At 49.9% G+C, this 24,463-nt stretch overlaps 1 protein-coding gene and 1 long non-coding RNA gene across 2 annotated transcripts in view; one reads left to right on the forward strand and one right to left on the reverse strand.

Moving 5' to 3' along the window:
* Nucleotides 1–4,754: 4,754 nt before the first annotated feature.
* On the reverse strand, nt 4,755–7,309 carry HES1 (hes family bHLH transcription factor 1). Its single transcript, XM_010373000.2, has 4 exons — nt 6,882–7,309; nt 6,651–6,746; nt 6,316–6,403; nt 4,755–5,682 (listed from the first exon to the last, which is right to left on the reverse strand). Exons 1-4 carry the CDS (start codon nt 6,987–6,989, stop codon nt 5,132–5,134), a joined length of 843 nt encoding a protein of 280 aa, XP_010371302.1. The 5' UTR covers nt 6,990–7,309; the 3' UTR covers nt 4,755–5,131.
* Nucleotides 7,310–8,378: 1,069 nt separating this feature from the next.
* LOC115899281 overlaps nt 8,379–24,463 on the forward strand; it is a 96,614-nt gene continuing 80,529 nt past the window's right edge. The window contains exon 1 of the long non-coding RNA XR_004059026.1: nt 8,379–8,437. This is a non-coding gene — a long non-coding RNA (uncharacterized LOC115899281). The remainder of the gene's footprint in view (nt 8,438–24,463) is intronic.

Consider the following 24,463-nt stretch of genomic DNA (forward strand, 5'->3'; position numbering starts at 1 on the left):
CTTCAGAGGCTCCCTGGTCTAACTTTCTCATTGTGCTGGCACAGAGATCGAAGCCCAGAGACGTAAGGGGACTTGGCCAGCATCTCACAGGTAGCAGTCCAACTGGATCAGGCCTCAGATTTCCTGATTCTCAGTTCAGTTTCTTGAACACATCTGGGTAATTATGCTCATTCAGAAGATATTAGTATTGTAAAATGATTACCCTTGAAATGAACCATTTGGGAATCACCTTTCTTAGGTGGAATTTGACTAGTTATTTACTATGCCAGTAATTTCTATGAATGATCACAAGGATTAATCATTATTGGGAGAACCAAGAAAGTTACCTGTTGTGACGTACAATATTCTTTTGTACCATTACCGTGCATGACTCTTCCCTTATGGCACTCAACACAGCAATTTGTTGTTGTTCTTGTTTTTAAGCTGACTGTCTTGCCTACCAGATAGCTCTATAGTTACAGAGACCATGCCTTTCTTCTCCCTTTATTCCCATAGTGCCTGGTTCAATAATTATCAAATGAATGCATGAAATTCAGGAACTAAGGACGAAGCAGTGGTCCTTTCACCTAGGGCCTGGTGCAATTACAAGCAGATCCTGCCATCGCTGGGCAAAGACCAGGATTGGCTTTCTTGTCTGGTGAACGTCCCTCACTGTGGTTGTTTAAGAATCCGAAGAGCTGACAGCACTGTTCTGAATACTTTAAGCGCATGTACTCATTTCATCCTCTCAACCCTGTGAAGCACTACCCTGACAAGCCCTAAGTTACAAATGAGATACAGAGTTACAAAATTGAGGCAGGGAGTTCAGTAATTTCCCTTGGGCTCAAAACCTAAGCCAAGCCGCCAGGAGCCAGATCATGTGCTTCTAACCCCTGGGCTATTTTGCATTTGAGCCAACCACTGCGGCAGAGCTTATCCCTGTTTTTTTTTTTTTTTTTTTTTGACCTCTAAGCCAATTTGTATATTTGAAAACTTAGATACCACACCATGGTAAACATACTGACATTTCCCCAAACTGGACGTATATATGTTCATCTCTGCGTTTTCCCTCACCCTTCTGCTCCTAACCCTTCCTGCTGAACTCATCTTTCACCTCTTGGCTTCAAGTGCCAACTCTGAAAAACCTCCCTGGCCTGGTTTCCTCTCAGCAGAATTAATCTCTCTGTTCTAGGTGCCCTTTGTTTAAACTTCACTTTTGGCACTCAGCACATCAAGCCTGGGATGAGTCACGAGGGTGCTTGTGGATCTCCCCAGCTACACAGAGAGCTCGGTGGGGCGGAGGCTGGTGGGAATTAGTATTATCTTCTTGGGCCTGCTGAGCACTCAGTAGGTGCTCCGGGTTTTCAGAAATGAGATTTTTTTTTTTTAAAGGCGTTCAGGGTTGCTGTCTGGTGGCAAGGTCTTTTTTGGGAAGGCTCTGTGGGCTGCGATGGCCTCACCCCGCCCCTCTGCCCACTCCTGCCCCGGCGTGGCCTGCCGCCTGGCAGGGCTCTGCGGGCCGCGAGGGCCTCTAGTGCCCCGGCCCTGGCCTCGGCCCAGTTTCCCCAGCTACTAAATGCGGCCCGGAGCTACCGGGGGAACTGGAAAAACACTGGCAGGCGGCCCCACCCCCAGGCCCGGCGGGGCCGCGCGGCCGCCTTTCTGCGGCTTGGGCCTGCTGCTTGGGAGGCGCTGGGGCCCGGGGCGGGGGAAGCGGGGGCGGCGGCCTGCCTGTCAGCGGGAGCGGGCGCGGGCTCGTGTGTCAGCGGCTCCCGCCCCTCTCCCCGCCGCCGCCCGCCCGCCCGCCGGGCCTCCCGGCCTCCCGCCGCCGCCGCCGCCGCCCGCTCCCCCCGCGGCCTGGCAGGCTGCCGGCTGCACAGGCGGGGGTTCGCGCCGTTCTCACGACCTCTCAGGTTGCCTGAGCTCATCTGGGAGCTATTCATTTCCTGCCAGAAAGCAGCCGGGCCTGCTAAGCAAACCACCTTGGCCGCAGGGCCGCCGGGGCTGCCCGACGTGGCCGCCCTGGCCCGCTCCCGCCCGGGCGGCGGGCCTCGGGCGGCCTCCCTGGAACCCCCGGGCCGCCCCGGCGGGCGCGCGGCGGGGGCAGCCTGTCCGCCCATCTGGTTGCACTTAGGAGCCGGGGAGGAAGCTAGGAGCGGGTTGTTACCGGCCAAGGGGTGTGGGAAAAGTTAATTGACTTTAATGACAGTTTCCCGGGACGGTGGTGACGACCAGGGGGTCCAGCTAAACCTCTGGGTCCCCATTCCAGAAACGCGTGGGGTGGGATGGGGCGCGAGGAGGGGCGAGCCTCCGGAGTCGCGCTTCAGCGCTTGGAGAGGGCTCTCGTGTTGACCCAGGAGCACTCCCACCCGCTTCCAGTTCGGCGCCTTTCCCGCTCCGGATGCTGCTGGAGACGGCGGGGGGCCGGGGCCCCGGAAGGGCTCCATTGAGAGGCTAATGCGCGCGGCAGCCGAGGCCCGCGGCCCGCATCCGGACGCAGTTGGAGCTGTGCCTTATCTCCCGGAGCGATCAGCTCTGCCGGGGGCCGGCGAGAGGGGCTGCTGGTGTGCCCGAGGCCGTATAATTAGGCCAGGCCTGAGGGACCCCCAGGGAGGCAACATCATTGAAGTCGTTTTTGAAGTTTCGCCTCTCCCTCAGCTACTTACTCCAGAAACAGCCGAAGTGCAGGAGGGTACAGCGTCTTAGAAATAAGTCCATTCATCTTCCAGACTTGGAAATGACCCGGAGAAGGGAAATGACTTATCCAAGGTGACACAGTGACTTTGGTGGCATAGCTGGAGCAAGAACTGGAAAGTGCCCTTTCCGGTTTGGAGACTAGTGGGGTTTCCACCCTCTCCCCTTATTGTAACAGAAAAAATCCTCATCGAATAGTCTAAACCCAGCTTTCAGGGGGGAAAACATGCTGTTTTCAAATCACCAATTATAAAAACCAAACAAAACACAAATGTGTATTTTTCCTTTGATTTAGTCCCCCTCCCTAGGAAGATATCTATGTACTCTCGGTGATATTAATAAAAATGCACTTTTAAAATTGTTCCCCTTCAACATGGGGACATTTAATTTTCAACGTGTTGAGATTTTTTTTTCCTGTGAATTTTAAAGACATCAATGTAGAAGGAATTCCTTGTATAAAAATAAGACATTGAGGTCTGATTATTTCTAGCAGGACAGTTAAGGGCTGCTGGTGGGGCCAGAGGACAGGTTTACCAAATGAAACACTGGTGCTTGAGTTGGGTGTCTTAATGGAACAATTGTTATTTTGTTTGTTTCAACAGGAGGGAAAACGTGGAAAAATAAGGGTGTGTGTGTGTTTCTTTGACGGAAGGTGTGTTGGACACCTTTCCTGTACACAAAATAAGGCAAAAAGGAGACAAATTCAAAAAGGTCTCTTTTAAATCTCTCCCTCTGGGGTGGCAGCTGGGTCCGAAGGTAGCTTGAGTGGAAAACTGTCTCCTGGATCATTCCCGTGATAGAGCCGCTCTCCACACTGGCCTGTGGGAAAGGCCAGAGCAGGGCGGGGGAGAGGTAAAGCTTTTGAAACAAGACAGAAAATCGTTGGCTTTATCTTTGTTAGTAAAGCTTCAAAGATTGATCTCTCCCGCCTCATCCTTCTCCTCCCAGAAGCCGGTCTAAGAAAAGGGGGGTGAGAGGAGGCTGGCGGGAGGGGCCAGGGCGGGGAGGAGGACTGGCCGGCGGTGGGGGAGGAGGGCGCGCCCGCCAGACCCACAGCGCGGCTGATGTGTCTGGTCTCGCAGGGCTCGTGGTTTTCATTTCCCCAACACCTGGATGCAGTCAAACACCTGGCCAAATCTGACAAAATCTGACAAGCCTTTGTGATGGGATTTGGAAGAAATTCCCTGCAGATCCTGGCACAGTTTAAAGCTGTCCGCTTTGAGTTAGGACTTGTTAAGGAGGGTTATGTGAGCTGAAACCCGAGACAACCCTTTCGCTTCTATCTGGAGCCCACATCTCGCCTGGAAATGGGGCATGACCAAGCGAAGGGGTCGCTTGCTGTTTGTATTAAAAGGGGAAGATGGCCTGTGTGCCTGCCAGCACAGCTCCCACATGCTTTCTCTATTAGAGCCAAGCACAGAAACTTATCAAAAACACATGTCTGGTGTTAATCATCTGGGCTCAGCCTCCACTTGGGAGTCTAACTAACTGTCCCTTGGCAGAAGGAATCTGTTGACCTTTTCAGCTTGCTTGAAGAGGGTGCAGAGAGGCATTTCAAACTTTTGGGTGCTAGGGAACGTCTTATTTGAACCAAAGGATTGGCTAATTAATGAAGACCCCAACTCTTGAAGGAGGCGCAGCAGTTGGAAGTGTTTTTGCTTTGGATGTCGGTGAGCTACCCTAGGAGAGGAGAGCTGCAGGAACCACCCTTAACGTGCAATGGGCAATAGGTTTGGATCCACTGACTTGGTGAATTTAGTCCTGTGCAGTCTTCCTCAGGAGGAGGTAGAAGAACGAGGGCTACAGACTTACCCGACTGCAACTTAAAAACAATTTTTTTGGAAATCCTTTAAGAGACTGACCACAAGTTTATCAGGGAAACCTTACCAGATGGCTGCTTGTAAAGTAAATGGAATTTAGTCTTTTTAGTTCACGGAGGATTGGTGAAAGGTTTGATGGATTTTTAAAAATGTTCTTTTAATAACAAAAGAGTCAATTCTTGAATTGACCAATTACATGTAATTCAAATTCTACCAAGAGCCTTTTTACATATCCTGGAAGAATCAGTTCTAAGAAAGACATAAAAGCCTTTACTTTTTCCTTTTATTATATTTTCTCAAATAAACTTCCCCAAAGGAAGATATTTTAAGAGCATTTTCAAACATCTTTGGCATCACATAAAAAAGAAATCTCGTGTAAAAAACGAAATGTCATCTGAGCTTTTATACAAAGGCGCAATCCAATATGAACATATAAAATATATACAAATATAGTGCATGGTCAGTCACTTAATACAGCTCTCTCTACAAAAGGTAACTTTTTAGAAATTAAAAAAACACAAAGTAACCACTTAATCAAAAAAGTCCTTTTCTCTCCCAGTATTCAAGTTCCTGTTTACAGTCCAGAGGGAAGAGAGGTCGGTTGGGGAGTTTAGGAGGAGGGGTGGCCTCGAGCCCCCTCAGTTCCGCCACGGCCTCCACATGGAGTCTGCCGTAAGCGAGGGGCCGCTGGAAGGTGACACTGCGTTGGGACCCACGGAGGTGCCGCTGTTGCTGGTGTAGACCGGGATGACAGGGCCGCTGTGCGCGAAGGCCCCGTTGGGAATGAGGAAAGCAAACTGGCCATCGGGAGCCGGTACCACCTGGAAGCCTCCAAACACCTTAGCTGCCTCTCCAGCCTGGCTGCCCAGCTTGCAGGGCGCGCCGCCGGGAGGGGGCGCCGCGCCCCCGGGGATGGGCACGAGCGGCGGCGGCGGCGCGAACGGCGCGTGCTGGGGGCCGCCGGGTCCTGGTGGGGGCGGCGGCGGCGCCTGCAAGGCGGGGTGCGGCTGCCCGGGGTAGGTCATGGCATTGATCTGGGTCATGCAGTTGGCCAGGTGGCCGAGCAGCCGAGTGCGCACCTCGGTATTAACGCCCTCGCACGTGGACAGGAAGCGGGTCACCTCGTTCATGCACTCGCTGAAGCCAGCGCGGTACTTCCCCAGCACGCTTGGGTCTGTGCTCAGCGCAGCTGCGGGCCAGAAGGAGACAGACGGGTCACCGAACGGCGCTGGCCCCGTGGCCACTGCCTCCGCCCTGGGAGGTCCCAGTGGCGCGCCTCCCTGACCATAGGCCCGTAAAACTGCCTCCGGCAGGGAGGGTGGGATGGGTTTAAAAAACCCCAGCCACCTCTACACACTAGCGTGGCTGCCAAAGCCGAGCCACTCCTTCCCGATTCCCTGTCGCTATATTTAAACCTATCTCAGCCACAGATCTGTCACCCCCACCCCCGCGCGCGATGTGACTTTGGACAATGCCTCCCAATTCATCATCCAAGCCTCATTTCCCCTTCTGCAACGGGAGGGAGTGCTAAACCAGTGACCCCCAGGCTCCACGCAGTTCCAAACCGCCACAGTCCTAAGTCCTTTCGACCCTACCCGCCGCCCGCCACCCTAGCGGCTGCAACCTCTTTCCCTCCCTTTCCGGAACAGTAACAACTTGGAGTTGTGGCTATAAATAAGCCCCAGACCGTGGGAACGCGAGAGTGAGCCAAGGCAGTAAAATGTAGCTGAATGCCTCTCACAACCACGGGCGGAAGTCTGGAAGAAATCACCGCGAGGCGAGCGGGACGCCCGCACAGGGGGACGCGGCGAGCCGCCCTCACCCGTCATCTGCGCCCGCTGCAGGTTCCGGAGGTGCTTCACTGTCATTTCCAGAATGTCCGCCTTCTCCAGCTTGGAATGCCGCGAGCTCTGCATAGGAGGAGGCAAGAAAAGAAAGTGAACCCCGTGTCAGTTGCTTCAGAGTGCTGCGGGTCTCTCCTCCCGGCCACGGAGCGCAAGCGTATCTCTGGACCCCAGCGAATAAGGCCGGGCCCTCCCGCCTAGGAGAACGCAGTACCGGCGAGTGCTAGACCCCGCAGGCGGGGGGTTTCAGTCTTAGTAGCTGAGAAAGTGTTTGCTTTCTCAGTAAAGGAAAGAGCAACATTTTCCCACTTACATCTTTCTTAAGAGCATCCAAAATCAGTGTTTTCAGCTGGCTCAGACTTTCATTTATTCTTGCTCTTCGTCTTTTCTCCATGATAGGCTTTGATGACTGCAAATAAATAAAAAAAGTTCTGTGTTCCCATGGGATCTGCCATTTCATCCCGGGGTTTCAACACAGAAAGAAGCCCCCCCAACCCCTACTTAATCTTGAGGGGCTGCAGAGAGATACAGGTACCGCCCTTACCTTTCTGTGCTCAGATGCTGTCTTTGGTTTATCCGGTGTCGTGTTGACACTGGCTGGGGTAGCAGCCACCGGGGACGAGGAATTTTTCTCCATTATATCAGCTGGCATTTTCCTTTTTTTTTTTTTTTTTTAATCTCTAGAGAATTTTATTTTTGGAGTTCTTCACGAAAAAGAATTCTTTGTGTCTCTTTTACTTGAGACTTTCACAAACCTACTGAGCAAGTGCTGAGGGTTTATAATAATATTTTGTGGCTACTTGGCGATCAGTAGCGCTGTTCCAGGACCAAGGAGAGAGGTAGACGGGGGATTCCACTGTTATCAGCACCAGCTCCGGATCCTGTGTGATCCCCAGGCCCTGGCGGCCTCTATATATATCTGGGACTGCACGCGAACGGCTCGTGTGAAACTTCCCAAACTTTCTTTCCCACAGTAACTTTCAGCCAATGGGAGGAGGAGACACGCGGCACCGCTCGTGGACCGCGCCCCCCCATTGGCCGCCAGGCACAAGGTCTGGCGGCCAATGGCGCGCGCCTGAGCCCAGGGCACCGGAGGCTACAACGTCAATCAAAAGGATTTTAACCCTTTGCTACTCTCCCTCTGGGCTTTGGTTTAGAGGTGATCTTTTTTTCCTTTCCGCTTTGGTTTTGGTCTTGTCTTTCTTTTGGAGCAAGGGTCTTTACCCTTTATGCCCTCTCTCATATGTAACAGAGCTGCTTTGACTGTAATAAGTTCATTTGAAACACATTTTTTAAAGGTATAAAGGGGCAGAGAAAAACATTAGCAGTGGTTAAAAGGGGGCGGGGGGGGGGGGACGGGACTCGTGTAAAGGTGTGAGTTACCGACATATCTAAAGTTCCCGCTCAGACTTTACACATTCAGGAGTGTGAAAGTATATCATGCAGGAAAAGGGCCATTTTTTTTCCTTTTTCCATGCAGAAAAAGGAAAAACTGGCCTCTACCTTACAAACGCAGGCTTTTCGGAGTAAGGTAGTTCTTGAATCCCTTCCCCACCCCACCCCCACCCCGTCTTTCAGAAATTTCTCTTCTGGATTTGGGGCCTTAGACCCCGCGCTTCCCCAGGAAACAATCAGAATAATTTCCAACTGGGTGGAAGAAAATGGTATTTCAAATGAAAAAATGAACAAGGGGGGCTCTGAGTGCAATGCCTCAGGGACTCGCGCCCTCCTTCACCACCCTTTCCCTTTTCATCCGTAGGCTTTAGTTTCTGCGGCGCGTTGAGGTGGCGGGCAAGAAAGCAGCCTCTCCCTCCTCGCCCCGCGGGCGGCCTCGGCCCCCGGCGCGCGCGGGCCCTTTAAGAGCTACACCAGCCGAGCTGCAGTTTGACATCAGCCGGCCGGCGTGGGCGCGCCTGGAGCCGAAGCACGTGCCAGGATGTTTTATTGCCGCCGCGGCTGCGGCCGGGCCGGGAGGATGTGTGTGTGCGTGCGTGTGTGAGTGAGTGTGTGTGCGCGCGCCCCGGGGGCAGGGAGGCGGGGGGCGGCGGCGGGCGGCGGAGAGCGGGGGCCGGTTCCTGGTCCCCGGGAGAAGCCAAGAAGGTAAATAGCAGCTGCTGTGCTCGAGCCTGGGAAAACTCCGCCCCCTGCGCCTGGCCCGGGCTCATTGGCGCGCGCTGCGTGTGGGGTGTGTGTGTGTGTCCGGGAGCCCCCTCCTCCGGCCCCGCCGGGCCAGGAATCCGAAGGGGCGGCGGGCTGAAAGCCGAGCCCCGGCGCTCACCCTCTCTCCCCACCCCCGCCTCCCCAGGCCAAGGTCAGCTCTTCTGGGCGGGGAGCGCACACCCGGGTTGGAGAGTGGGGAATTCTTCCACCCCCCGCCGCCCCACCCTCACTTTCGGGCTTGGGGTTTTCACTCGGCTGAAAGCCGCATTTGCAACAGCCCGGGGGCGAGGTGGGGGCCTCCGAGTTTGCTCCTCGCCCCGGCCCTCCCCCACGCGGGGCCCTGGGCGCCCGCCGCGGTCACGGGATGCCTGACCGCACTTAGGAAGCGGCCAGGTCAGCCTCCTGCCTCCGCTCGGCGACTGTGGTTAAAGCGGCTTCGCGCCGCCCGCCCCTTCCCCGGGTCCCGGCGGCCCGGCCGCTCCCCCTCACTGCGCCCGGGAGGCCGCCGGCGGGCGGCCGGGAGGAGGCGGGCGGCGCGGGCGGCTGCGTGCTGCCTGCTGGCCGGGCCGCGCGCCGGGAGGAGTCGCCGCCGCCGCCGCCGGGTGCCACGTGGCGGGCGCCGGGCCGGGAGCGCCAGGGCTCTGGCGGCGGCCTCCCTGGGGGATTTGCCGAGCCGGGCGGGCGGCGCGCACTGCCTGGGCCGGCCGGCCGCCTCCTCCGCCTCCCTCCCGCCTGCCCGGGTCGCCGGCCCCCGTGCCCCAGCCCCCCCCTCCGCCCTTCTCGCCGCCTGGGAGCTCGGCTTGCGGCTCCGGGCAGCCCGGGAGCCCAGCGTCTTGTTTGATGTGGCCTCCCGCCCCCTCAGCCCTTCCCGCTTCCCGGAGGCCTGAAGCACGGTTCTCAGACACTTCATTCCTTCCTGCCTCCCAGCTCCCTACTGAGATAATGTTGTCAATGGTTTCGCCAGATTTCGTCCCGGATGAGATTCAGTGGTTCCTGACTCTGGGTGACCCTTGGGCAAGCCGCCTTCTTTCTTTCATTGTGGAACACACGCGCAGTGTCAGACAGTGTGTTAAACCCTGGGATTTCCACGATGAGAGATACAGTGGCAGCCTGCAAGAATGTGACAGTAAACTGCAGGGGCAGACAGATGCTGATTTTCTGATTGATGACTGAGCATTCCTTTATCTTTCCTTTATTTTCTGAGTTAGGTGGTGGCCTGAGAGATCAGGAGGACGGAAACAAAATAGGAAACCACACTTGTATGGATAACAGTATTGCTGGTCTACTTGGGTTTACAGCAGTAAGACCGTTGTTGCCCTCTGGAAGCCAGCACTCTAGAGATACATATGAACGTGTACAGCTGACATCTACGGATGTCCCAGTAAATTCCTCTGGGGGGTCCTAGGTTCAAGAAAGACATATGTCTGGATAGAGGTAAAATGCTATGGAGTTTCAGGAGAATTAAATTACTTTTAAGTTGAGGTACTTTGGAAAATTTCCTGGAGAGATTGGCCTGTGTACCTTGAAAAATAAGTAGGACTGGGGCATTGGGAATGTGCTGAGTCGTGGGCTGGAGAGGATGCAGGTACCCATGGCATTAAAGGCCAAGACCCTGGAACTTGAAGACTTTATTCAGAGAACATGGTCTGGAGCCTAGGAAATGTGAAGGACTAGAAGAGGCAGCTTGAGGCCATGTCACAAGCTCCTTAAACATCTTGCTAAAGGACTTTGGACCTTATCTTTAGACAATGGAGAGCCATGAAACATTCTTGAGCAAAGAAGAGGCATCAGGGTTTCCCTTTAGAAAGCTGGCTCTGGCAAAAGTGGGAGAGCAGATTGCAGGGTTTGGAGGCAGAAAGGGCAGTTATGCGGTTCAAGCTAGTGAAGAAGGTCCCTAGGAGGCAGGTGCAGACTGACTCCCAGAGGCATCTGTCTACATCAGCTCCTCTGGACATTGACTGCACACTCTTAGGACCTGAGTTCAACTCAAACCTGCCTACCCTTTAATGCAGTGTTCCCAACTCCCGACCAGGAACTCAGGAACTCAGATTTAGTTCCTGAGTCTTAACTAAGGAATCGTGGCTCTGACCGTATTAACCTAAGCCTCATTTCCACCTTCCAGGACAGTCCTCCAGTCTGCAACCAAACATTTACCTCATTGCAGGCTTGGTTTACTCACTGCTGCCCCTTGGGCTACTCTGAGATTTTTTTTTTTTTTAATGTTTTCTTACGTTGCAGAGTGAGCTGTGCCCTGTCATGTTCTGCAGAAATGGTGAACAATGCCTCCTTTGTTGACCTGCAACCTGGGGCCAATGGGGAAGGAATTTTCTTTCTTATTTTAAACAGATGGAAAAGTGGTGATGACAGAAAATTGTCTGTTGCTTTTGGAAGACGTAGGGTTTTCCTGTGTGGTTAAAATCCTCTCGGTGAAAGGTGGTGAGCCTGTGAAGTTACCCTCCTTTCTGCCACGGCCCCAATAAGCTTTGCAAGCTTCTTAAAATGCTTCTACTGAGTGTCTGACTTTTTAAAAACTTCCCAAATGCACTGACCCAGATTCTTCCGGGGAACTAAACCCTTCCCAGGGAAGCATGTTAACCCTTCCCAGGTTCCCCCCAAATCTTTCAGAACCAGTGCCTGCTCTGCTAAGCTCTGCCATGACATTGACTGCCGTCTGCTGGTTGGCCTTCATTAACTATTGGGGTGTGCCACCCCCTGCGCATTCTAAGAGCCTTTTTCATCTGATTCTGTTCCCCACTCTATTTGGCGCCCTGAAAGTACATGGGGAATGGAATATGGTCAAGTTAGGGTCTCACTGCAGTACCTAAAGCAGCCTCGTGGGTCAAATAGTTAATCAACTCATTTATTGCCACTTTGGGAGTGCTTGGACTGGTAGAATGCGCAAGTAACTCACACACACATTTTTCGATAGGGGGACAGAGGCTCAAGTAACAAAAAAAATTAACTATGTATTTATGTCTGGACCAAAAATAAATAAGTAAATAAAAATAAATTCCAGGAACTCTCTGGCTTTCCACTCTTAACCATTCAAGAAGAGTTTCTTGCATGTGGGCTCATAGATGACTTTTCAGTTTCTAGGGAACTGAAAAGTTATCCTAGGCAGTGAAAATAGGACCCAACTTTGTCCTCTCCCCACCCCTTCTCAAATGGGACAGTAAGCTCCTCAACTCAGGAAGAAGCATCTGGATTTGGAAGAATGCTCTTAGATAGAGAGAAACAGCCTTTATTTTTCAGTCATCCTTTTCCTCCGACTCCCAAAGCAAAGAGAAACTGGAGCCCAGTTGGTCAGAGGAGATCACTTCTTTGATCCCACTGTGATACCAGCATCGTTCTGAATCGTTCTGACCGTGTCGTGCAATAAATACAACCAGGGGCTCCCGTGCTTGTCTCCACCCACACTGTCTCCCCAGCCCTGACCCTGGAAGGGTGCTTTCTCTGTCTTACTGCATCACCTGTTTGCTTTCAAACCATAAAACAAATAACTGCATCTCTAGTGAAACTCCCCTTTGTCCCCTGGTATCAGAGTGGTTTGTGGGTTTGGTTTAAAGCTACAGAAAGGAGAGAGCAAGAGAAGAAGAAAAAAGGTATTTTGCCTGAGGATTTGAAGCTTTTTTTCCCCTTTTCCTCCGCATGACTGACTTTCTCACACTCAGATTCACTCCAGCCTGCCAGAGACGTGGTAGCTGCCTTGCCAAGAGCTATCCTGGGAGGGCTATTGAAAGAGCTTTGAGTAAGTACACACAGGGCGGATTTTCTCCTCCCCTCGGTACCTGCTCCGCACCTGTACAGGGAGCAGTCCCACACATATCACCTGATCACAGCCCTTTCAGGGACCGTGAGAAAAATAAAGCCCAGGGTAGAAAGACATGTTTGTTGTCTCTCCAGGGCTGCAGCCAGCTTCCAGCAGTCCGAGTGCCCAGAAACAGCACATTCCAGGCTGGTTGTGCACGCATGTTTGCTGGGGCGCGTGCCAGATGGGGGTGCTGGGAAGGGGGGGCAAGTAGAGGTCACCTTTGTAATGACCACCTTGCTGCCCCGGTTCTCTAGCATGTGCTGGCTGGTAGCTGGAGAACCCTCTGCTAGAATCAGTATCATAGTCTTTCTAGCTAGCAGTCTGTATATGCTGTTCACAGAATTCATAACCAGGATTTTTTTTTTTTTTTTTTTTTTTTTTACCTGTAAAGCCCCTGAAATGGAATTTCAACGTGTGTCTATATGTGCATATTTAACAGGAGCTTAACAGATACTTTTCAAATGCATAAACTGATGGGTCACTTTTTTTTCCCTGAGAAGAGGGTCCACAGCTTTCAGCAGAATTGCAAGGCTCTTTGCAATCAAAAAAGGATAAGGAAAGCTGATCAGGGAATCTCTGCTTACTAGTGGGTACTCTAAGCCCCAGGGAGAGAAGGGACTTGCTCAGCTGCCCACAGCAACATAAGGCTGGGGGTGTGTGGGGGTGTAGGGTGGGCAGAAAGCAGCTGGGAGCTCTTTTTGCCACACCACACTGCTGTGATCCTTGGGTAATTTTAGATTGGGTTTATAGAGTTGTGATCACCAAAGCCTGCATTTAAAATAGACAATAAAGACACTTCGAATTTCTACAACTTTTTACTCCCGAATTCTGAGACACTTGAGCAGCTCTGCATCCAATTTTTGGATGGAGAAAGGGATAGGTGAGAAAGCAAAGTGTCTGCTGAGAAAAGAGGAGTCGGGAGTGCTTGCAGCAGGAGCCCTGGTTTCCATGCAGAGGCATTAGAAACAACTGCAACTGCATTCCATCTTTGATAAAAATAAGTTGCTACTTCTGAACAAAACGCCTGGTTGATTCCTGGCCAAGCTAGGACCTTGCACTGCAAACTGGAGATGGGGGTGGAAAGCAGAAGCTTTCAACATGGGCTAATGGCAGCCTGTACTACTCCCCCCACCCTCCAACACTCACTTGGAGCCAGTGAAACCAAGGGAATGTGCACTTTTCTAATGGGCTCTGAAAGAGGATGGTTGCCAAGAAAGCCTTTCCCAGTAGGGTGGGGGTGGGGCATCCTGGAATGGCTTAACTCACACGTTTGGCCCAGCCACAGCAGCGGTGGTGGGAAGGCTCTAAATGTCCCTGCTAACCTCCTAACCTCTGAGCAGAGCTTCTGTGAGGCGAACCTGCAAGACCAGGGGTGAAGGAGGGTATCCCTGAGGGATCACAGGGATGCTAACTTGCACCCTTGTGCCTGAAAGGGTCAGAGCCATGCTGGGGCTAGGGCATGTGGGGGCAGGCCCAGCGACCTCAAGAAGCCTCTGGAATGTGGGGTGAAACCCATCCCCTTTAAACTCAGGGCATGCATTTGTTTGCCTTGCTGATAAGCTGTTCAAATGGTAATGTCAGACCAAATTTCTCCAAAAATCAAAAACAGAAAAACTTAGCTATCCAGAAAAACCATTTGGTAAAACTCAGGACCTGAAAGTGATTTGGGATGAATCAACGTATTTTCTTTTTTCTTTTGTTGAAACGGAGTCTCACTCTGTCGCCCAGGCTGGAATGCGATGGCGCAATCTCGGCTCACTGCAACCTCTACTTCCTGGATTCAAGCGATTCTCTCACCTCTGTCTCCCAAGTAGCTGGGACTACAGGCACGCGCCACCACACCTAGCTAATTTTTGTGATTTTAGTAGAAATGGGGTTTCATCATGTTGGCCAGGCTTGTCTTGAACTCCTGACCTGAAGTGATTCGCCCACCTTGGCCTCCCAAAGTGCTGGAATTACAGGCATGAGCCACTGCACCTGGCCTGAGCCACTACACCTGGCCATACAACATACATATGTGTGTGTGTATATATATACACACACACATATATATATACACACACATACACACACAATTTTTTTTTTTTAGATGGAGTTTCGCTCTTGTTGCCCAGGCTGGAGTACAATGGCGCAATCTCGGCTCACCACAACCTCTGCCTCCTGGTTTCAAGTGATTCTCCTGCCTCAGCCTCCCAAGTAGCTGGGATTGCAGGCATGTGCCACCACGCCTGGCTAATTTTGTATTTTTAGTAGAGATGGGGTTTCTCCATGTTGGTCAGGTTGGTCTGGAACTCCCAACTTCAGGTGATCTGCCCGCCTTGACCTCCCAAAGTGCTGGGATTACAGGCGTGAGCCACCGTGCCCGGCCACAACATATTTTTAGTTACAATAATCATCAGCATTCTTGCATTATCTCATAGATTATAGAAAGATGGAAGCTGGAAGAGACGGCAGAAGGGACGTAAGAGGTCACCGAGTCAGCCCACTCCTTTAATGGATAAGGACACAGCCCAGGAAGAAGCGACTTGCACAGGGTCAAGCAGCCTCCCAGAGGGGAAATAGCAAAAACCAGAACTGCCTGCCAGTCTAGAAACTCTCTTTACTATATCCCTCTATAGGAGAAAAACATTTTCAAATATCATCTACAGCAAGTGACTAACATTACCACCAAACATGAATTTTACAGCTAAGACCCTGAGCTATCTGCTGGTGAGTGATTTTGGTAGGGTCACAGAGCATAGTCCCAGGTTTGCTGTGCTGTGATTCTCCTTTCTCAGATTTGCTCATCACCCTATATTCTCTGAAAAAGAAGGGATCTTAATTTCTCAGCTCCAGGACATAGGAAGCCTTTTGCAGGGTCTGTCCAGGATAGGCAGGCTGCCTCTCAGTCAACCAAACCAAGCCAAGCCACATGTCCTCTCTTCTTATAATTGCCAGTGTGTTCCCCTGATTTGCGCTCTGAAAGGAAGATTAGAAGAGGCAATAATTCTAGCTCTGGAATCAATGCTCCAGTGGTGCTAAGCTTTTATCTCAGGACCAGAGAAGATATGATGGTAGGAATACAGTGAAGGGCCTGGAACACTAAGACACTGCTGCTGGCCGGCTTCACATTTAGGAGAGGGAGAAGTGAGAAAAATAATGGATCTTCCAAGTGGTTGAGAGATGATGTTTTGCAAATGAAATATGTATTTTCCTTTTAGATGTCAGGCATAGAGAAGAAGAGAAGATGGTCCGGGCAGCTGCCACAGCTAAGCTCAAGATGATAGGGCTGGGCATGGTTGATCACACCTGTAATCCCGGCACTTTGGGAGGCTGAGGCGGATGGATCACTTAAGGCCAGGAGTTTGAGACCAGCCTGGCCAACATGGCAAAACCCCGTCTCTACCAAAAATGCAAAAAATTAGCTGGGCGTGGTGACGCGTGCCTGTAGTCCTCACTACTCAGAGGCTGAGGCATGAGAATCACTTGAACCCAGGAGGCAGAGATTGCAGTGAGCTGAGATTGCACCACTGCACTCCAGCCTGGACAACATACTGAGACTGTGTCTCAAAAAAAAAAAGAAAGAAAGACTGATGGGGTCTAGCATGACTGGGACCTTCTGGTCTCTTCCACAGAGTGGGAGGTACCTAAGGTACATGTCATCGCAAGGTATTACTTGACAGTTGACGAGGCACTTTCAAGTCCACTATAGCATTCTGTCCTCATACATAGCCATTTGTTCTAGACTGTCTAGGCTGGAAGGGCTTTGTTGGGCATCCCAGGCGGGGAGAGACTGGACTTCTGTGGTCAATGCAGGAGACGTTTGGCTGGACTGCGGGCTGTTGGGGACTCCGGATATGGGATAGACAGGCGTTCTGGAAAATAGTACCTCTAGAGAGAAAGGGTAGAGAAAGGAGCTTACAGGCCAGGAGAGTGCTGACTTCTCTTTCTTAGGGAAAGCCATGGATAAGAATCAGATTTCCAGAAACTGGAACAGAGGACAAAAGAGATGTCTGTCAAGCTGGTAAAGAATGTCAGTAATCCAGAGGACAGGCACATCTTTGTGGGAAGAGGAAGTGAGGGAAGGTCCTGTTCTTGTGGGGGAAAATCAGAAGGGAGAGACATGAGGGGAAGGATCTCACTTAGCAAAAAGATGACTGAGCAGATTCTTGAAATGACACACAGAGGTAGGGTCCTAGGCCTCCCTGAACTGAGGGTAGAGCTGCCTGGTTCAGCATTTAGTGCAGAAAGCCTTTCTGGGAAGATCTCAGAAAAGAAGACCAGGTTTGAGAATGAGGGCCCTTGTGGAATTCTGGAAGCTGCATCACTTTGTACTGGTTAGTTGTTCGTTCCATGCTGTTTGTGCTGCCAGAGGTGTAACATAAAATCCCGTAGGCTTCCGTGGTGTGTAGATGTGCCACATTTTCTTTTTCAGTCTATCACTGATGGGCATTGGGTTGGTTCCAATTCTTTGCTATTGTGAATAGTGCTGCAATAAACATACGTATGCTGAGATCATGTCCTTTGCAGAGACATGGGTGAAGCTGGAAGTCATCATTCTCAGCAAACTAACACAGGAACAGAAAACCAAACACTGCGTGTTCTCACTCATAAATGAGAGTTGAACAATGAGAACATATGGACACAGGGAGGGGAACCACACACACTGGGGCCTGTCAGAGGGTGGGGGCAAGGGGAGGGAGAGCAACAGAACAAATACCTAATACATGCAAGGCTTAAAACCTAGATGATGGGTTGATGGGTGCAGCAAACCACCGTGGTACATGTATACCTATGTAACAAACCTGCACGTTCTGCACATGTATCCCAGAACTTAAAGTAAAAAAATACATGTTTTTATATATCTAGCTATATGTATGTGTATATATATACACTTTTATGTGTATGTGTATATATGCACATTTTATATATATACACATATATGCACGTTTGTGTATATGTGTGTATATATATGCATATATAATCTCATAGGCTGGAAAAGGTTGTGGGGTTGTTTGGAAATGAAGACCAGGACTGGGGACTTACGGGGACCATACCCTGCTACTCAGTTTAGGGGTGATGGTTTGGGGCAGGAGGTCAGGGGACAGTGGCTCAGAACAAAGGGTGAGGCAGTATGCTGAATCCTTGGAGCTTCCGAGAAAGGACCGAGCATGAATCTCCATAGTTCCTCAACCACTGTGGGCAACTGTCTACGTGACAGAGCTCATTTTTGGATTCCCTCAGCCCCATTCGGTGTACTGACGTTATGTTTAGTAGGGAAAAGGAGTCTGTCCTTTTGCGGGCTTGGACCTCCACAGACCAGCGTTGGTTGAAATCTGAGAGGACTCAGGGACAGTGGGTTCTCTTGCAGCATGCTGGTGTGTGCCAGGCTCACCTGACCTGACGGGAGGTCTCCTGATAAATTCCAAGCACGTTGCTGGCTCCTGGAGGAGGTTGCCACGCTGTGCATGTATCATACGTGTATCCAGCTGTGACCTTTATCTCCATAGGCTCTCACCGTCACGGAGGCACCCCAGTACTCAAGTTCAAGAATTCGATTTCCTTGTTATGGGTGGCTATTCATCTCCTCCCCTGCCCTCAAAGCCCTGGCACCTGGGGCAGACCTAGACTCGGCATCTAGAACCACCTGTCACCTGGATGGAGGGGTAGAGTCTCAGCTCATTTTCTTTGTATTGAGTGAACCTGCACTGATGACAGACAGTATATCAGGGACTAAGACCATCTAATTTCTAATTGTCTGTTTAACTTAATTCCACCCAAATATTCTTGAGCACCTACTACATGCAAGGCAAAATTACATACCTCTTTTCACAGTTACTTCCATCCCCGCCTGCTATTCAAGCACTATTAATCTGTGCAGAGTGTGACACCCCAGGCTTATAAAAATTTCCCAGCTAGGCACAGTGGCTCATGCCTGTAATCCCAGCACTTTGGAAGGCCTAGGTGGCTGGATCACTTGAGCCAAGGATTTCAAGAGCAGCCCAGGCAACGTGGTGAAATCCTATCTCCACAGAAAAATACAAAAATTAGCTGGGCATGATGGTATGTGCCTGTAGTCTCAGCTACTTGAGAGGCTGAGGTGGGAGGATCACTTCAACCCGGGAGGCGAAAGCTGCAGTAAGCTGAGATTGTGCCACTGCACTCCAGCCTAGACGACAGAGCTAGACCTTGTCTAAAAAAAATAAGATTCTCATTACCTCCCACATCCTTTGCCTTTCTGATAAAGAAGCTACGAAACACCTCATGGTATTAGGTAGAATACTTTTCACAGAACAGTCACTCTCAAATATTTGGAGAATAAATTCGTAAATGAACTTAGACTTAAGAACAGGTTTTATTGGATTCAGGGAACCCTCAGATGGTGAGCATATTCTTCTAAATTCTTTTTGGCTGCAGAATCAAAGGGGGTGGGTTTACTTTGACTACTCCTGGTGACCACCTCTGGGTAGCCGGGATACCTCTGCAGACAGCTCCATTCTGTGCAGTCAGGTGAATTTAGAGGAGTCTGTGGCTGTCCATGTTTTCCCAGGCCTATCTTTATTGATGGTTATTAAAGACACACCACCACATGGCAATATGCAAGTACAAAGCAATTCCCAGGGTAAGGTACGTGGGAAGAGGCAAGATACTGAGCTCCCAAACAATTCTACTGTAATCGCAGTCTGCCATATCTATGTATAGTTAATAAGTAAGATTTAAGCAGGCAGGTTCCACTGCTGGGAAGCAGATGGAAAGGGAAAAAGGCCAGTAGGCAGATCACTGGTCCTTCTGGAAGACTGGAAAAGAAAGTGTGGAGGGCAGCTGGGACAGGTGAGCCCAGTGGGCAGTTGCCAGTGTAGTACACAAGCCCAGCCAAAGGTCCTGAGGCAGGGCCATTACTCACCTCTTTTCCCACCTCACACCTCTTTTCATATGAGCTCCCCGTGGAAGATTCTGTATAACTAAGAAATAAATAGCAATTGTGCCCAGACAGCCTGGGTTAAATAAGTGTAAACACAGCACACAGAAACACCTGTTTTGACAGAGCACCCCAACACACCTGTTGTTTTACGATGCTGAGTGATATCGGTAAAGGGGGCTATAAAGCGGAGGCGAAATGCCCTTCAAGATTTAAATAGTGACTTGCTCTGTGAACTTCAAGTGTTTTACAGCTGAGATTTGACTGGCCTGCTGATTATTTCGGTTAGGAATGCTGAACATATATCTACATAGATATTCAGGAGAAACTGGATAGCAGGGTGGCGAAAAGGCCAGCTCTGGAGCCAGACTGCCTGGGTTCGTGTTCCACTTACTTGCGTTCTAGCTGCGTGACATAACAATTCTGTACCTTGATTTACCTATCTGTTCAATGGGGAGATATTCATTGTATCTACCTTATCAGAGTGTTATGAGGACCCATATATGTAATGTGCTTACTACAGTGCCTGGCATTTTGTAAATACAATATAAGTTCTCAGCTACCTTTATTATTACTGTATAGTAAACATCTCTGATATGTAAGATAGGTACCCTTGTTCATCTCATGAAAATTCACAAGATGCTAATGTTTTCAAAGAGATGGATGGCAAGCACCCTGGTAAACTGGTTCATGAGTATACTGGCGAACCAAAAGCTTCAGCCCATTTCTTAGGAATCACAGGTTCTAGGGCTGGGAGAGACCTTAAAAATGATCTGACTTCTTCTTTTTCAGGGAAAAGGGTCCCCACCACCCAAGCACTGTGATTTTGGCTTTGTGTGCAGGCAGATGCAGCGCTTGTTGTGGTCCTGCCTTGAATAATTGAAACGAGCCTCAGGTTCACAGAAGGAAGAGATCTGAATGGAGGCAAAAACATCAGGCGTCAATGTGGGCCTGGCGGGCAGGATGTGCGGGTGGTCCTCCCTCCCTCACAGGGACAGGAGGGCGTGGGAAGGGCTGCAGAGGGAGGGGCAAATCAAAAGCATAAATGTGGGCACACCCTCCTTGGACCCCCATCTCACTTGTAGGAGATAAGATTGATGGGAAAGACGAACACCCAAGACCCTCCCTGCTCCAGCTCTGTGGAGGTGACCGTATCATTTAGGGTTCAAACTGGAACACTTTTGAGAGTGGAAGACAATGCTGGTAACACTGATGTTGGGACAACTGGCATGAGCTGGGATACATGACCATCCCAGTTCTGTGGGCCTCCGACTGCACGTGCTAGATTCACGTGTCCGTGCAGTCGTGGTATCAGCAGAGATGCTTCCTGAGGGACAGGGAGAAGAAAGATTATTAAAAAATCATTCATGTTTTAGTGCCTCCATATCTGTGAGGGGTGATACCATTGATCTACCATCCATAGAGGGAGGAACCCCATTTTTGAGCCTAGAGGACCTCTTTTAGTGTGTATAGGGGAGAAGGAGAGGGAGGTCCTGTGACGGCTGTGCTTACAGTGTATTTAGCATGACTTGGTTTCTTCTTCTTCAATAGAGCAGGTGTGCTCTGGACTTGCCTACCTGTCAGTTTGCACCCAGGTGTGGCTACGGCGTAGAAATTCTACAATGGACTCTTGCTTCTACCGAACATGGTTGAGAATGTTCATTTTTCGAGAGTGTGAGCTTATGGAAAAAGTAACTGCTACAGTTTGAAGTCCAGGCCATAGTTTAATGGCTGAAGGAAGTCTCCCAAACGAAGGAGCACTTTCCCACGTGAAATATTTGCCCTTTTTAGCCTTGAATTTAACTAAGTTTTTAATAGTTAAAAAAATACTTTTTTTCTGAATAGTTCAAAGTCAAGGTTTGTACTTTGTTAATTTCCTTCAAACAAACAAACAAGAAAAGAAAAATGGCTCCCTTTCCTGAGTGCTCATATATGTGCTATTTAATGATTAATAATACCTTGTAGGTTATTGTTTGACGTGGTCTCTATTGGTTTGAACAGAAGAATACTGATTCACTCTTAAGGCATTTATGAATCACAAGTGTTTACCCTGAGACAATAAACGAAAGGGAGAGATAAAAATAATACCCAAATATGCAGAGTTCTTTGAGTAAAACCTGGAGATAACGTGGGACCTCAGTCTTTGATATCCTGAGTGGGGACCACTGCTTTCTCTCACAGAATAAAGACTGTGTAGAATGACCAAGACGGACTTTTCCGTTTTGCAGATTTTTCCTTTCACTTGTTGGTAGATTTGAGGCAGTTTTTCATCCCGGTTTCCGTATCATGTACATTGGTTTTCCGTCTCCCTGGTTTTGACATTCATTTGTAAGGAAGAGCCTTTCCAGGTCTGCAAAGGGCACCCTTCCCTAGAGTTTCACTATTTTCCCCTTACTCCAGAGGAGGCTCCAGCAGTAACCCGGATGAGAGGAGAAAGGCTGGCCTCTGAGGGGCTGGTGGGGCTGGAGAGCAGGAGGGATTCAAGAGATTAAGAGACCCGATAAGTCTTGGTGACTGGATTGGACCATGATGGAGAAAGAGGGGTCCAATGACGCCACTGAGTGAGTGGGTTGTGGTGGCTCGTGCTTGTGGTCCCAGCACTTTGGGAGGCCAAGGTGGGAGGATAGCTTGAGCCTAGGAGTTTGAGAGCAGCCTGGACAACATAGGGAGACTCCATCTCTGCAAAAAAAAAAAAAAAAAAAAAAAAAAAGAATTAGCAGAGTATGGTGGTGCCCAGCCGTGGTCTCAGCTACTCGGGAGGCTGAGGTGGGAGGATCACTTGTTCGTAGGAGGTCAAGGCTGCAGTGAGCTGTGATTGTGCCACTGCACTCCAGCCTGGGCAACAGAGTGAGACCTTTAAAAAAAAAAAAAAGACATCAGGTTTGTTACTTGAGCAACTAACTGGCAGACCCTTCTTCCAAATTCCACGTTTAATAATGATATCTCTAGACTGATTTTCCCTCCTCACTGCTGAGAAGTATAAAGTTCTGTGAAAGAAGACTGACAAATTTGCAGTTACCTCTGATGGTTCTTTTTCAAAATGTTTTACTTTGAGATAATTTTAGATCTACAGAGAAGTTGCAAAAATAGTACAGTGAACTCTCTTTTACCCTCTAACCCACTTCCCCTTATGTTAGTCTTACACAACCATGGAATAGTCATCAAAATTAAGAAAATAATCTTGCTACAATACTAAAAATGACAGGCTCGATTTGGATTTTACCATTTTTTCCTACTCAAGTCCTTTTTTCTGTTACAGGATTCCATCTGGGATTCCACAGTGCATGTAGAGGTCACATGACCTTACTCTCCTGCACTTGGTGATGGTTTAGGGGACTCGTTAGTGATTTTGTAGCCTGCTCCTCCTTTTGTGTGCGTGTGTGGTGTCTTCTCAGGATTGTGTCGAGGAGCTGCTTTATTGGAAAGACATCACAGAGAGAACGTGCCCTTCCCAGGCATGTCAGGGGTTCCATGATGCCACTTTATCTCACGGCCAATGTTAACCATGATCACTCGGTTAAAGTGGTTTCTGCAAGGGTGATTCTCTGTAAAGTGACAATTTTCCGTTTGTGTTTCCTAAATATTTTTTGTAGGGGTGGAGGGGAGTACTTCAATACTATGCAAATGGTCTATTTCTGCTTACACTTCTGTCCACTAAATTTAGAATCCATCAAAGGATCTTGCCTGTAGCAACTGTTATTGTGGTGATCTAATGGGGATTTTTTCAAATTTCCCTCATTCCTTCAACATTTATTAATGGGAACTCTTCCGAAGGAAGAGTTTGCCTGACATTACACTCTGACAAAGCAGAAATAAAAAAAAAACTCGTATGCTTTTGGAGCCTACATTTTAGATGAGATAGATAAGCACAATAAATAAATGGGTTGGATGCTATTTTACAAGGTGATTGGGACTATAGAGGGAGATTAAATGGGGAAAGGGGAAAAGGAGTGCCGGGAGGGTGCAGGTTTAAATTGCATGCTCAGGAAAGGCCTTAGAGAGATGACTTTGACGTTGAGCTTGTTGGGGGAAGCTTCCTAGAGTGAGGGAACAGCAGGCACAGAGGCTCTGAGGCAGGACCACCTGCTCTAGGAACAGCCAAAAGGCCAGAGTGACTGGAGCAAAGTGAGCAAGGGGAAGAGGAGGGAGATGGAGCTGAGAGTGAGAGCGATTGGGGCCTGATGGTGCAGGCTGGTGGGAAGGAGCATTCTAAAGATCTAGCTATTGCTCTCGGGGAGGCAGGAGCCATTGCAAAGTTTTGAGCAAAGCGGTTACATGACATGCTCCTTATTTATTTATTTATTCTTTTATTTATGAGACGGAGTCTTGCTCTGTTGCCCAGGCTGGAGTGCAGTGGCGCAACCTCCACTCAACCTCACTGCAACCTCCACTTCCCTGGTTCAAGCGATTCTCCTGCCTCAGCCTCCTGAGTAGCTGGAACTACAGGTGCGTGCCACCATGCCTGATTACTGTTTTGTATTTTAGTAGAGATGGAGTTTCATCGTGTTAGCCAGAATGGTCTTAATTTCCTGACCTCGTGATCTGCCCATCTCAGTCTCCCAAAGTGCTGGGATTACAGGTGTGAGCCACTGCGCCGGGCTGACATGCTTCATCTTTGTAAAGGATCACTTTGGCTGCTCTGCGTAGGCAAGGATAGAGGTAAACTGCAACCTTAATCCAGGTAAGAAGTGAAGGTGGCTTGGAATAGAATGGTAGGAAAGAGGTAGTTGGATTTTGGACGTACTGTGAGGGTTGAACACGGGAGGTGCAGAGGCAAGTTTGGGTGGCACTCGCTGGCCACATGGAGTGTAAACTCTGTGACTCCCCCGTGGGAGCCTTCTATAATCTGGGTCCACTTTTATTGTCTCTATGCTGCACCTCATACTTGTCTCTGTCCCAGGACCAACCTTCTAAGGCCAAGCCACCACCGACATTTGCTCATACAGTCTCCTAGCCCTCAGTGGCCTCAGCCAATCAAGATCCTTCCTGCCCTTCCAGGCAACCACCACCCCAGCCCCCACCAGCTCTCTGAACACCAGCCGTCTAGGTCATGGATGGCAACTAGGCTCTGCTTCACGTGTGCAGCCCCTGGAGGGAGGTACAACCTCAAACTCCCCTGCAGCCTCAGAGGCCCTTAAACACAAGAGCCAGCACTGAGTGCATCCCAGGCTCGGTGGTTGGCTTGTTGGTATATGGCATATGGTAAGAATGAGACACTGTATTATGTTTCCTCTTACTCATGCAAGTACATGTTGCA

Source organism: Rhinopithecus roxellana, chromosome 1, assembly GCF_007565055.1.
Source record: "Rhinopithecus roxellana isolate Shanxi Qingling chromosome 1, ASM756505v1, whole genome shotgun sequence".
NCBI classification, from domain to species: domain Eukaryota; kingdom Metazoa; phylum Chordata; class Mammalia; order Primates; family Cercopithecidae; genus Rhinopithecus; species Rhinopithecus roxellana.

Coding starts and splice junctions, on each gene's coding strand:
- HES1 (XM_010373000.2), bottom strand. CDS start 6,989: ATGCCAGCTGATATAATGGAGAAAAATTCCTCGTCCCCGGTGGCTGCT. Junction 6,747..6,881: donor CAGCATCTGAGCACAGAAAG/GTAAGGGCGGTA, acceptor ATTTATTTGCAG/TCATCAAAGCCTATCATGGA. Junction 6,404..6,650: donor TGGATGCTCTTAAGAAAGAT/GTAAGTGGGAAA, acceptor CCTCCTATGCAG/AGCTCGCGGCATTCCAAGCT.